Source organism: Typopeltis vanoorti, chromosome 10 (genome assembly GCF_054136105.1).
Source record: "Typopeltis vanoorti isolate ZY-2024b chromosome 10, IOZ_Tvanoo_1.0, whole genome shotgun sequence".
Classification (NCBI taxonomy): domain Eukaryota; kingdom Metazoa; phylum Arthropoda; class Arachnida; order Uropygi; family Thelyphonidae; genus Typopeltis; species Typopeltis vanoorti.
In genome coordinates this window covers 28,501,474-28,514,511 of record NC_143558.1, presented here as the reverse complement: position 1 = coordinate 28,514,511, position 13,038 = coordinate 28,501,474, and the positions used below count along the sequence as shown (strand labels likewise).

General features: G+C 33.9%; 1 protein-coding gene across 1 annotated transcript in view; it reads right to left on the bottom strand.

The window, feature by feature from the left end:
* Nucleotides 1–13,038, bottom strand: part of Aos1 (SUMO1 activating enzyme subunit 1) — an 81,011-nt gene that overhangs the window by 55,844 nt on the left and 12,129 nt on the right. Inside the window, exon 3 of the mRNA XM_090399376.1 lies at nucleotides 6,792–6,851. Within this exon, the coding sequence (XP_090255502.1) occupies nucleotides 6,792–6,851 (60 nt within the window). The remainder of the gene's footprint in view (nucleotides 1–6,791; nucleotides 6,852–13,038) is intronic.

The window sequence follows — 13,038 nt, the reverse complement described above, 5'->3', positions numbered from 1 at the left end:
TTTTCTCAGAAATCTTTTCATCTAGTCTGGTTAAAAGATCGGAATAATATTACCCGGTTATTGTTTTTACCCTTTTCAAGATAATTAATAAACAAACTGCCTTTAGCATCCCAAAACACCGATGCTATGTGAATCCAAGTCTCATCCATAGTAATAAATCGACACACAAAATCAGTTTTATTCTTGTTAAAACGCTCTCCAAACACTGTTCAGAGATTTTCATGCGAGTACGTTTTTCATCTGCTGTGAGCAAGCGCAGCGCCCATCTTGTGCAAAGCTTTTTCATTTGCAATTCTTCATGCAAAACATATCCTACTCATTCTTTTGAAATGCCTATAGTCTCAGCAATTTCATGCACTTTGACTCGCCAGGCATCCAATACCATATTGTGTACTTGATCAATGGTTTCAGGTGTTGTTACACTTTTTGGACATCCTTCAGATAGATCATCTTCAAGGCTGGTACAGCCACGTTTAAACTCGGCAGCCCATTTCTTAATTGTTGAAAACGAAGGAGAAGAGTGCCCATAAACTTTTATAAACTTTGAATGAATTTCTTTTGGCATTAAACCTTCTTTTACAAAGAATTTTATAACCACACGATACTCAATTTTATCCATTTCAAGGGATACACACACTTTTGCTTCAGACAGCTGTATAAAACAAACTACTTGATAGAATGACTTGCAATTTCACATTGATGCTTATGACAGATGTCTTGCCAATAGTGTTGCCATCTATGGTCGAGGCCGAGAACTTTTCAGACCACCCTCGTATATGTGAAACAAACTAAGAACAGAATGAATCAGTGAAAGAATGAATTTATCCCCTAAAGATAAAGGAGATTTTAAAGTATAGTTTTTATTTAGAAGGCCTTGGATCGAAATAGTTTTATAGGTATTAATTTAAATTTATTTACCATGTATATACTTTTTATCATAGTTTTGTTAAATAGATTATTTTTATTTGGTCTTGAGTCAATCATTTCCTGGGTTCTAAAAGGAATGAAGTTAAAAGTCATTGTACTAATCAGATTGAACTCTTGTAAATTTACTTCATAGTAGGTGTGAAAACAGTAAGGTGCATCTGTAAGGATACATGAGGTGTGTATACCACAGTGCACACACAAAAATAAACAAGTAATTTAAACAAATTGGCACAGTCTCTTTGCAGAGATAACGATACTTCCATGATCCTATACCAGTCTATGTATGAATAGATATTGAATTATAGCTCATATCTCTGCTCACCCATATTTTTAATGGACGCAAATAGGTATACTGTCATAACAGTTAAGAGAATTGGTTGGTTAGTGGTAATATGATGAATTTATCTAACAGGATAAAAAGGGGAGACCAAGCAAAGTTCATAAATTAATTTAGTTTACTTTATAAATTAGGAATTTGTTACAATTGGTAAAATTGGACTTTACAAGAGAGAATAATAAATGGCAAAGAAGAAAGAAAGAGTTAGAACAACTTATAAAGTTCATTTATTTTTTATACTTAGGGTTGAAAAGATGTGGAAGAGTTTTTTAGTAACAGGTTACAGAAATGATGAATTTATGCTGGCGTGGTTGACCAAATGATTACCATATCGGGCTCTCTAACTAACATATTACAGGTTTGAATCCTGCTGTGGGCATGGATGTTTGTCTATAACTAGGAAATGAACTTCACTGCTTGGTGTCAGACCACTGCCCTGCTTACTTACTAGAGACCTGAAGTGGCTAGGAAAGTTCTGTATCTATTATATATGTATATGTGGCGATCATCTTTTACTCGGTTGTTATACATTTCAAAAAATAGATTTAATGACTCCAAGACCGAGATAACATATAAAGATTTTAATGATAAATACTACTAGTTTTGGCATATAGCAGCCTTCTTCAGGTATTTATAAAAGAAAGGAATACTAATAAACATTGAATTATTTAAACAAACTGGAAATTACAGGTACAAATTGCCTCACATAATCGATACATAAAAACGTTGTATTTTTCAAGTTGTTCCAACTGGCGTGCCATTGTTCGTTGCAATTGTGCGTGCAAGTTCACGTGAACGCCAATATTGAATAACTGCAGCATGGCTATCTGGGATGTTATAACTTAAATTATTACTTAAGTGGACCGGGTTCAGTAGGATTTCCCTTGATTCTACGATTTTCCTTTCAAACTCATCTTCACAGCGAAAAATATAATATCAGGACCTTCTTCACCACACTTCCAAAAATCCGCTCTCTAATCAGCCATCCAAAACCTACTCATCACAACCTTAAGTACCCTGGAGTATATAAATTGTGGTGTGATTGCAATATCCCATACTTTGGTCAAACTAACAAATCTATTGAACAACGCATAGAAGAGCATAAGAGAGACATCTCATACAAAAGATCTCATGCAACTGCGTTATCCAGTCATATTCTTTTTTCAAATAATCCTAATGATGATCAACAAAGCCACTCTGTATGCTGGAATAGATCAGAAAATATTTTTCGCTGTGAAGATGAGTTTGAAAGGAAAATCGTAGAATCAAGGGAAATCCTACTGAACCCGGTCCACTTAAATAATAATTTAAGTTATAACATCCCAGATAGCCATGCTGCAGTTATTCAATATTGGCGTTCACGTGAACTTGCACGCACAATTGCAACAAACAATGGCACGCCAGTTGGAACAACTTGAAAAATACAACGTTTTTATGTATCGATTATGTGAGGCAATTTGTACCTGTAATTTCCAGTTTGTTTAAATAATTCAATGTTTATTAGTATTCCTTTCCTTTTTAAATACCTGATGAAGGCTGCTATATGCCGAAACTAGTAGTATTTATCATTAAAATCTTTATATGTTATCTCGGTCTTGGAGTCATTAAATCTATTTTTTGAAATATATATATATATATATATATATATATAATAAAAATAGAAAAAAAAACGCTTACTCTACTTATGGTATGAATACTATAAGTTTACAAAAACCTTTCGTGGGTAGGAGTCACATCAAAAAAAGTAGTTATTGTTATTGCTAGAAGACAGGTTAATGAAAAATTATGTATAATAATTATCAGTTTAGCAAATGTTCAATATGAGCATGTTGATATTTTAAGTGTTCATGTAAATATGTATGCAAAGAAATGAATATGACTAAAAAGAAATAAATAAATAAAAAAAGAGAGAAAATGAAGGAGACAACAAGCTAACCTATATGCGGGAAGTAATTTCATGTTGCATGTATAAGTTTGGCCACAATTATGATTGCTCAGTATATACATACATACATACATAGCTCATGGCAAAAACATGATGTTAAAAAAGAGAATCATGATGTCATTATATATTAACAGAATTGAAGAAATTAAAATATTTTAAGTTAAAACTTTGAAGGAAAACACAGATCTAATCCAAGAAGTTGAAAAATTAAAATAAGAAAAGTCTTAATATGTTATAAGGAAAAAAAAACATATATCATTATAAATTCAGATCTAAGTTCGTAATCCAGGTCACAGCTACAGGAGCTGCTTTATAAAGTCATTCCAGTCATTCTGATAAGCATGGAAGGTACATTCTGTTACAATATGTTGCATAGTCTGTCATGGAGCACAACAGTCACATTTAGGAGATATTTGTCTGTTCCATTTGTAGAGAGTATCTCCACATAGGCCATGATATGTCTGAATTCTATTTAGTACTGTCCATGTTTTGCGAGGTAGATCTGATCCTGTAATGATTTGATCACCTTTAAAAATGTTATGCAAATGTTCTTTCGTATTTTCCTTCCATGTTTCTTCCCACTTTGATAAAGGATTAAAATTATTTAGCACTAGTTCTTCTGCTGCTCGTAGTGATGGATGGCAAGATTTCAATCTATTGACGAGTTGGGAGATCCTAATGAATAGGTAGGTTCGGATTACCAGCAATTTTTTGGAATTCACGGACTAAAGAATTCAATCTACATAGTTCTGTAGGAATAACGCATGCAAAAAGAGGTAACCAATATGTTGGGATCGATCTAATAGAGCCTGCAATTAATCTTACGGTATTGTTCAATTGAGAATTGATAATCCTTGTGTGGGAGCTATTCAGCGACACAGAAGCACAATATTCAGCACTTGAGAATACCAAAGCAAGGGCTGTTGTCCGAAGAGTAGAGGCTCTAGAACCCCAGGTAGTGCCATAATGGTCTCTGTAGGATATTATTACGTGTCCTTAGTTTATATGCCAAGTTTGAAAGATGTTGCCTGAAAGTGAGAGAACGGTCAAGTGTGACTCCCATGTACTTAGGGAATGTATTATATGGAAGTATAGTGTTATTCAATTCAATTTTTAGTTTCACATTTGCCAAGTTATTATTTAGATGAAAACAAGATATTACCATTTTGCTCCTATTTAAACAGAGTCTCCATCTTTTAAAATATTCATCCAGAATAGTTAAGTCAGTGTTTAGAATTTCTTCTGTACGACTTATGCATTTATGTTGTGTAGTTATTGCTATATCGTCGGCATAACAAAATTTCCTTGATGTAGTGACGGGAAGATCAGATCAGATTGAATAATAACAGAGATAAAACAGATCCCTGTGGCAGTCCATTATTTAACTTCCTTTTGCTGCTAGTTTTATTACCTATAGTCACTAGAAATCATCTATCTCTTAGCATATTGTTAATAATATGGACTATTGTTTTACATGGGATAATTTTATATAATTTATATAGAAGGCCTCGTCTCCAAATGGTGTCGAAGGCTGTTGACAAATCAATAAATGCTGCTGATGTTTTTAAACTTTTTTGAAAACCAGCTTCTATGTGAGTTACCAAAAAGAGAACCCTGTCACAACACCTATGATTTGGTCTGAAGTCAGCTTGTTCTATTGGGACATTTTTAAAAATTGTGGGCTTATTCTCTTATAAATAAGTCTTTCAAAGAGTTTATAACAACAACTGAGGAGAGTAATAGGTCGGTAACTTTCTGGTTTATGATTAGGCTTACTAGGCTTTAAAATTGAAAGTACTTTTGCTTTTTTAAAAATAGTAGGAAGTTTACCAGTTGTAAGAATGTCAGTATAGAACTTTGTTAACCATAATCTTGCATTTCTTCCCAGATTAATCAAAAATTCTGGATGAATGTTATCAAAACCAGGAGCCTTACCAGGCTTTAATTCCTTTAAGGCTGCTTCAACTTCTTGCTGTGTAAAAGGGCATGCAAAATTTGAAGTTATAGGTGAAGACTTGCTAAATTCTTTTAATTTTCTCTTTATATATCTTGTATGCTTTTTATTGATTGGGATACATGATATATTAACAATATGTATAGCTAGTTGATCTGGGCTAGTTTCCTAAGAAGGCTCCAAGCTTTATGGCTGGGAATGAGTCAAGTCTATACCTTCAACTGTATTTACCCATTTTTTCCTTCGGGATATATCCAAGTTTTCTAGGAGTTCGTCTGCTGTTTTTGGGTTATTGTTTAACTGATATTCATTATAAAGTAATTCACATTCTTCGCTCCAACCATGTATATAGTTATATCTAATACCTCTAGGAATACTTTTCTTGGCAGCAAGCAGGACTACACCTATAAATTGATGAAAATTACTACTTATTGGAGATATCCAGCGAATACATTTGTCAAGTTCGTTTGCATATTTATTCCAGTCAGCCTTTTTAAAATTCCAGCGTGGGATAGGTTTTGATCTTACAAATGGAATGGAAATGCCAATGTCAATTAATACCGGTCTATGTTGACTATGAGGAAAATCAGTTAAGACCCTTTTCAGATTTTGCATAGGGTGACCTGAATTATTTTTACTCACAAGACATAAATCAGGGTTATAGTCTCTTTTCCAGGCCGCAGATCTAAAACTGCCTTTGTCTTTGGCATCAAAAACTAAGTGAAGATTATTTGGTTCGATCCAATCAACAAGTTTTTTGCCACATGTTGTTTCGAGTGTGGCGAAAAACTGATTTTTTCCAGCCAAGGTGATCCAGGTGGCTTATAAATATTCATAATTGTAATATCTTGAACTTTTATCACTACTGTATGTATGTTTTCTACAACATTTTGAGATAGAAGAAAACTTCTTTAAGACGATTTCGCACATACGTTGCTATTCCATATACTTCATGAAAGTTGCACCAATAGCAGTGTAACCTGGAATGCGACATCTTTTAAGGAGTTGTTCAGGATCAGCAGCACGTGTTTCCTGGACAGCAATCACATCAACATTGTTGGTTAACAATAATTTCGATAAATAATTGCATTTGGCTTTGCTAATAGATTCAATATTTAATTGACAAATATGTAGTATAGGGCCAATGTTTCTAAATTCACTATATTCAAAAATTCAGTAGACATCATGAAATTGGCCAGGAGATCCTTAGGATAGACTGCCTGCCTATTGCTGTTGCTCATTTAGCACCACCCAGGGGGCACGTATAGCTTTAGGATCACACAATTATGATTGCTCAGTATATGATTCACCTGTTATATGTGTTTTGCTCGGCACTGAGTTAGTCAGTCTCAGAATATGGCTGTGGAGATTTGTTTTCCTCTGTTGCTTTCCTATCTAGGTATAAATATAAATTTGGATGATTTATAGAGTTCATGAACACCCTCGATGAATTTAAGTCTCCTGGTGGAAGATCAATAACAATAATAATAAACCATCAACTTTTACTTTGCACTTCAAACAATAATATCTGAGCATATGAAATTAAACAACAATTGATCAAGTATCATTTGTAAAAAATAAAAGTGAGATTTCTAACACATTTAAATGCAAAAATGAATATGACTTACATTTTTACCAATATCAGCTGAAGAGACAAAAAACTGAGAGAATGTGTCTGAAATAGTAACCTATAAAAAATCAACTACTATATTAATTAATTATCCAAAATTTGAATATTTACTAAACATTTAATTTTTTTTAAAAAAGTAATAATTAGATGTTATAATTAACTCATTTTTATAACAATTCTATACACCAAAAATTCTGCAGATTATACAGCACATCAGTGCTGTTATCAATGGATAAGGAAAAAAAAGAAACAACTGATGTTCTTTTTGGAACCGATGGGGCTTGTCCCTGTAGAAGATTTAGTGAGGATGGCTGTTTCAAAGAAAAAAGTGGATACCACTTCACTGAAATCCCACTGCAGCATGGATGCTTAATCTTCTGGTAGGAGATGATTTCCATTACTTAGTACAAGGCAACCACTGAAAGTACCATGTTTGGTCCCTAGAAACCTATATTATCTATCCTTAGCCTACTCATGATATTGACTGGGACTTCAACCACAAAAGTTGATAACTGTAGATTACCAACTTTTGTTGTTGAGATGATCATCATCAGAAAACACTCAATACCAAACACAACACATATAAACTTTTTTTTAATCAACAGCTACAATCCAAATCCCTGATTATGTTTTAAAACCCCAGTGTATTCCTTCCCACAAATAGCAACTAATGAATAGCAAATTCATTGTTTATCCAGATGTCCCAGCCATCTGGGATAACAATGTCTTCAAAAAAAATAGCAAACATTTAAGAAATGCATGCAGTATTTATATACAAAGATGAATATAAAGTACTGCAGACATGTTGGTCATTTTGGCCAAACTAGAAGAACCCCCATAAAACGCAAAGGATTACTGTTATAATTACCATGGAAAGTTTGGTTTACCAGATCATGCCCTGGACCATACAGGATAGAATGGGAAAAGACCACTTATTTTACACAAAAGCAAATATAAATCAAAAAGACATTTTTTTTAGAATCAGTATCAATTCTTAAATACACACTCAATCTAAATAGGTAAGGCTATATTAAACAGCTCAAAATTTGGGAAACTTAATTTTCAGAAATATCAGCCTCACCTATGGTATAACCATAACTTATATTTAATGCTTAGTACAGTGTCCAAGTATATTTTTAGCTGATAATGAAAAGATCACAATGAAATACTGTAACATCAATAAACTCTTTATAAATATATTTCATGCAAGCATAAAAATGAATCTTCCTATTTAGACAAAATTCACAAACGTTTTGCTGGAAAAAGATTACAGATCAATAATAGGAAGATCAACAAATATAGATCAAAAATCTATATTTGTCTAAATAGGAAGATTCATAAAAATGAATCTTCCTATTTAGACAAAATTCACAAATGTTTTGCTGGAAAAAGATTACAGATCAACCAAATGCTTGCTTTTTCTTTTCTTTCTATTTTAATCATAATTCACACAGAAAAGGCTGTTAACCTATAATATTGTGAAAGGAAGAAATCTGATAATACTGAGTTTAAAACATTTAAAAGGGAATTAATATTATAAATCTGCAGGTATAAAAAAATTTTTGTGCTTGCTCACCAGTCAGACAAACATGTCACTAGCTAGGTGTTAACCTGGGATGATTTATGATGATCATGATTTATGGCTTTAATGGCACAAGAACAGCAGAAATCATATTATACTATATCAAATAATACAGCAGTACACAAGGTAAGATAATCACAAACATCCATGCCCACAAAGGGATTTGAACCTGCGAACTGTTGGTTGGAGAGCAGGTACAGTAACCACTCGGCCAACCAGGCCAGCTGCCAAACCCAGGATGCATGATATATTGCAATCAATGACTCAATCATGGACCTGGCAAGTCCATGATTGAGTCATGCAATTTATTAACCATAGTATTAACAAATGATAAGAATTACCATAGTATTAACAAAAGCAATTTATAAGCTTTCATTAATACTGTGGTTAATTCTTATCCTATGTAACTACTACTACTACTACTATTTGCTTCAACATTAGTGGTTACACAGGTAAGAATTAATAGTTAATTCTTATCCTGTGTAACTACTAATGTCGAAGCAAATATGTTAACTACTTATATGTAAGTATGTTTAGTCTATGAGATAGAAAGAAAAAATACGTGTGTAGAGGCTTAGAGAAAAAGAAAGAAAAAATCTTGTGCATTTCATCAGTTACACATGTTATTATTTATTTATTAATGAAACAAACATGGTTATTTTCACACATTTTAAGTACTAAATGTCTTGAATCACTTCCATGAAAATGTCAAACAATTCTGTTATCAGGGCTTGATACATTATCCAAAACTCTACTTGCAAGCCAAAAAATTAACTCGATGAAAACTCCCTTTTTTTTTTTTTTTTAATGATATGTCCCAATAATTAATAGCAGTTCACAAAATGATTAATAATAGTGCTGTACTGTGGTTGGAGAACTTATTTATTTTTTTTATTAAATAAAAAAGTATTTGATGTTGTCTAGTCTACTGCTACTTGCCAGCAAGCAAAATCTACTCATAACAGATGAATGGGAAGTGTATTTGAAGAGCCATGTGTACCATCATAAACAAATGTTGAGAAGAAACATTCAAGATCAACATACAAACAGCTACTAAAATAAACCTCCTCAGATCTACACACAAATTTAATGACATTAGTGGTTTTTCTGAAGTTCTGATTAGCCCTGACATATTGGGACGTGGAGCTAGTGATATCATATGATGCAGTGGCAACTGAGAAAACATTAGGAAAAACACTTAGATTTTGTTTTTAGAATAAATATTGAACATACACTGCTTGGAAATAAGTCAACAGACACCATAGTGTGAGGAACAAACAGCCATGGCACCCACCTTAATAAGATGTAGGACATCCTTTTGCTGTGATGAATGCAGCAATCCTACAGAGCATACTTTCCACAAGTGTAAGATAGAGATAAATGGGAATTTTAGACCATTCTTCCTGTAGTAATGAGATCCTAAACTGTTGTGGGGCAGATTTTTCTTGAATTTACTCGATGCTTCAGTTCATCCCACAGATGTTCAACAGGATTGAGATCAGGCCTCTGTGGAGGCCAGTCAAGAGCGGTCATGTCCACAAACCCCACAATTACAGTAGCAGCCTTATGACGTGGTGCATTGTCTTGAAAGAGATTATGGCCAGTTTCATATAGAAACTCCATAGAGTAGGAAGCATTTCATTGTCCAGAATGTTCAGATACCTCTTGGAGTTCAATGTTCATGGTATCACAAACAAAGGTCCAAGGCCAAACCAGAAAAAACAGGACCACGCCATCACACTGCTACCTTTGAATTTCATAGTTTTGGGTTTATGTACTCTGGTAAGAGATGTTCACTAGGCATCTGCCACACCCGCACCCACCCATCTGCTTGGTAGAGTGTGTAGAGCGATTCATCACTCCATAACACAGTTTTCCAAGCTTTCATGTACATACGCTTTGCACCACTGAAGATTATGCTGCATGTTGGCTTGGGTAATGTGGTTCTGAATATTTTTGTACAGATTCATGTTCAAGTTGATGCCTGGAAGAACTCACATTCAACATGTTGGCCAATGAATGCTGGATTTTACATATTATCCTTTGTAGCACTCTACAATCACATTCAGTGAGTGTGTTGGGTCATCCACTGCAGGTAGCAGTTGCAGTTCACTCCCTGTGCTTCCATCTCAATATATAACTGACTGTTGACCTGGGATGGTCCAATTTGTCAACAATTTGCTGATAAATAGGCCTGCAGCATGGTATCCTATCACAATGCCTCTTTCAAAGCAATAAAGGCAATTCTGAATTAAACAGTTCTTTGTTTAGAAGAGACGAGTTTCCTCAAAAATGTTAGATCTCTCTATAACATCCAACATGATTCTGAAAACATAACTCATATTGCAAGCTAGAATTCTCAAGTAGGGAAAAAAAGTAAACTGGGATTTTTCTAACATCTTTTGACTATTTGAAGCCTCCAATAAACAATGTGGTGGTATTACATACAGATGTGCAATACTTTTCCTCTGAGGGATGTGGGTGCTATACAAACTGGTTATGCTGATTCACTTCAAGATTAAAACATTAGATGTCTGATGTCTTAATGTTTTGAGGAGATACAGGGTTTCCCATAATTCTTAGTGCAGTTTTGATCTTTAACTGCTTCAAAAGTATCACAGTTACAGAGTTGCAATAAATATCATTTGAAAGTATAACTATTAGAATTTTTGATGCCTGAATATTATTATTTCATTATATTTTTCTTATTTTTTTTTTAGACTGGTGTGATTAAAGATGGCAAATATTGAAGAAAAAGTCAATTGTGTCCTGTGGCTTGCTGAATTCAAGTAAATGACAGCAGTAAGAAGAAAATTCTCTGTTCTTTATAACAAGGAGGATCCCCACAGGAATTTAATTAATAACTAGAGGAAAAAATTCAAAGAAACTGGATCAATTCATGACAAACCCAGATCAGGGTGGTGTTCATCAAGGGAAGTGAATGTGGTCGAAATTGAAAGGGCATTTGATAAGAGTCCCAAGAAATCAGTGCAAGATGCTGCTGAGTTAAATGTACCAAAAACCACAGTGCACAGAATTCTAACCAGACAACTCCATAAACATGCTTACAAAATTATGACTGTTCAAATGCTACAAGAAGAGGATTATCATGCCAGGTTGGATTTCTGTCAACTGATGAAGACACAAATGGAAAATGACACAGATGTTATTGACAAGTTGACTTTTTCAGATAAAGCAACATTCCACATAAGTGGGAAAGTTAGCCATCACAATTGCCACATTTGGGGCAATTACAGAGTAAAAGTACAGAGAAGCCTCAGGAAATGTGGCAACACAAAAGAGACTCACCAATCACTGCTCAGCAACTATTAAACGTTTTCTGGAACTTCGAAAATTGCACAAGACGGCAGTCATGTTGAGCACTAATAAAAAACAAATCATTGTAGATAAAACTTAATTACATACTCTTTAAGCTATTATATACTATAAATCTGGAACTTTTATAATGTTGGACCTATTAAAGTTAAAAACTGCACTAAGAATTATGGGACACCCTGTATATCAGGGCTACTAACAGAACCTGCAAAAACATAGCACGGCGAGATTTAGTTGTCATGACGTTAGATTTCCATTGTTTTAGATCCGTTACAAATTACAAATCATCATCATTCAATCTTGAATATCACAAGAAGATTATATGCAGTTTTCTTTCCCCCCCCCTCCCATTTACAGTCCTAAATTATAATGAATTTGTTCAATTATCTTAAAATAAACAAACTAAAAGAAGGTCAGAAGCTTGAAAATTAAATAAAATGCAGTCAACTGCTACTGCAGATAGCAGCAACAGTTGACTGCATTCTGAGCATTAAAAACCTTTCACAGTTTCATGAGTAAAAACACTGTCTACCGGATGGGAGAAGAGAGCACACTATATAGTTGAAAGCATACATTCTTCCTAGATGATCTAGTAATGAACATGTGATAGAGTAGCAAAAGTATATCAAAGTTTGTCTTGTTTGAGAAAAAAATAAATGTAAGAAAAACCACATCTTGTACCTGAAAATAATTATATTTTGTTAGCAATTCTGACTATTGCTTTGAACATTATCTGGATAGGTTATAATGTAATGTAGGAAAAAACAAGAGCTTCTGAAGACACATCTTGTATAAAGTATATTGTGCTAAACCAATTTTTTTTTCAGTGCAAAAATATAAGAGGCCAGTTGCTTATAACAGTAAATGCAGATGAGCATAAAGCTGTTTCCTTTATAGCTTATATTGCTTGAAACCCTCTCCTATAAACGTACTTAGTCATAGTCACAGAACATGCAAGGCATGCATGTTCTGTGATCCTGAGAGTGATGCTTGCCTTGTATTCTGGCCCAAGCTGCAAGACCTCAATAGGAGGTTCCATGCTAAGTGTAATCCAAGACTTCAACTGACAATTAAAAAAATATTCTATAAATATTTTAATAGCCGGAATGGAGAAAGAAGGAAATTAAGTTCCAAGCACTGTGTCTGTTGTGGCCTACCAACATTTTCACATTAAAAGCAGTAAAATGCATATGCCTTTCAAATAGGAACCATCTTTGTCCCTGCACAATATCTACACGAGTCCTTGGTAATCAGCAGCAACAGGACTATGAACATGGAATTTCCTAGTTATGAATCAGCACATAAGTGACAAATGTTAGATTTGGCT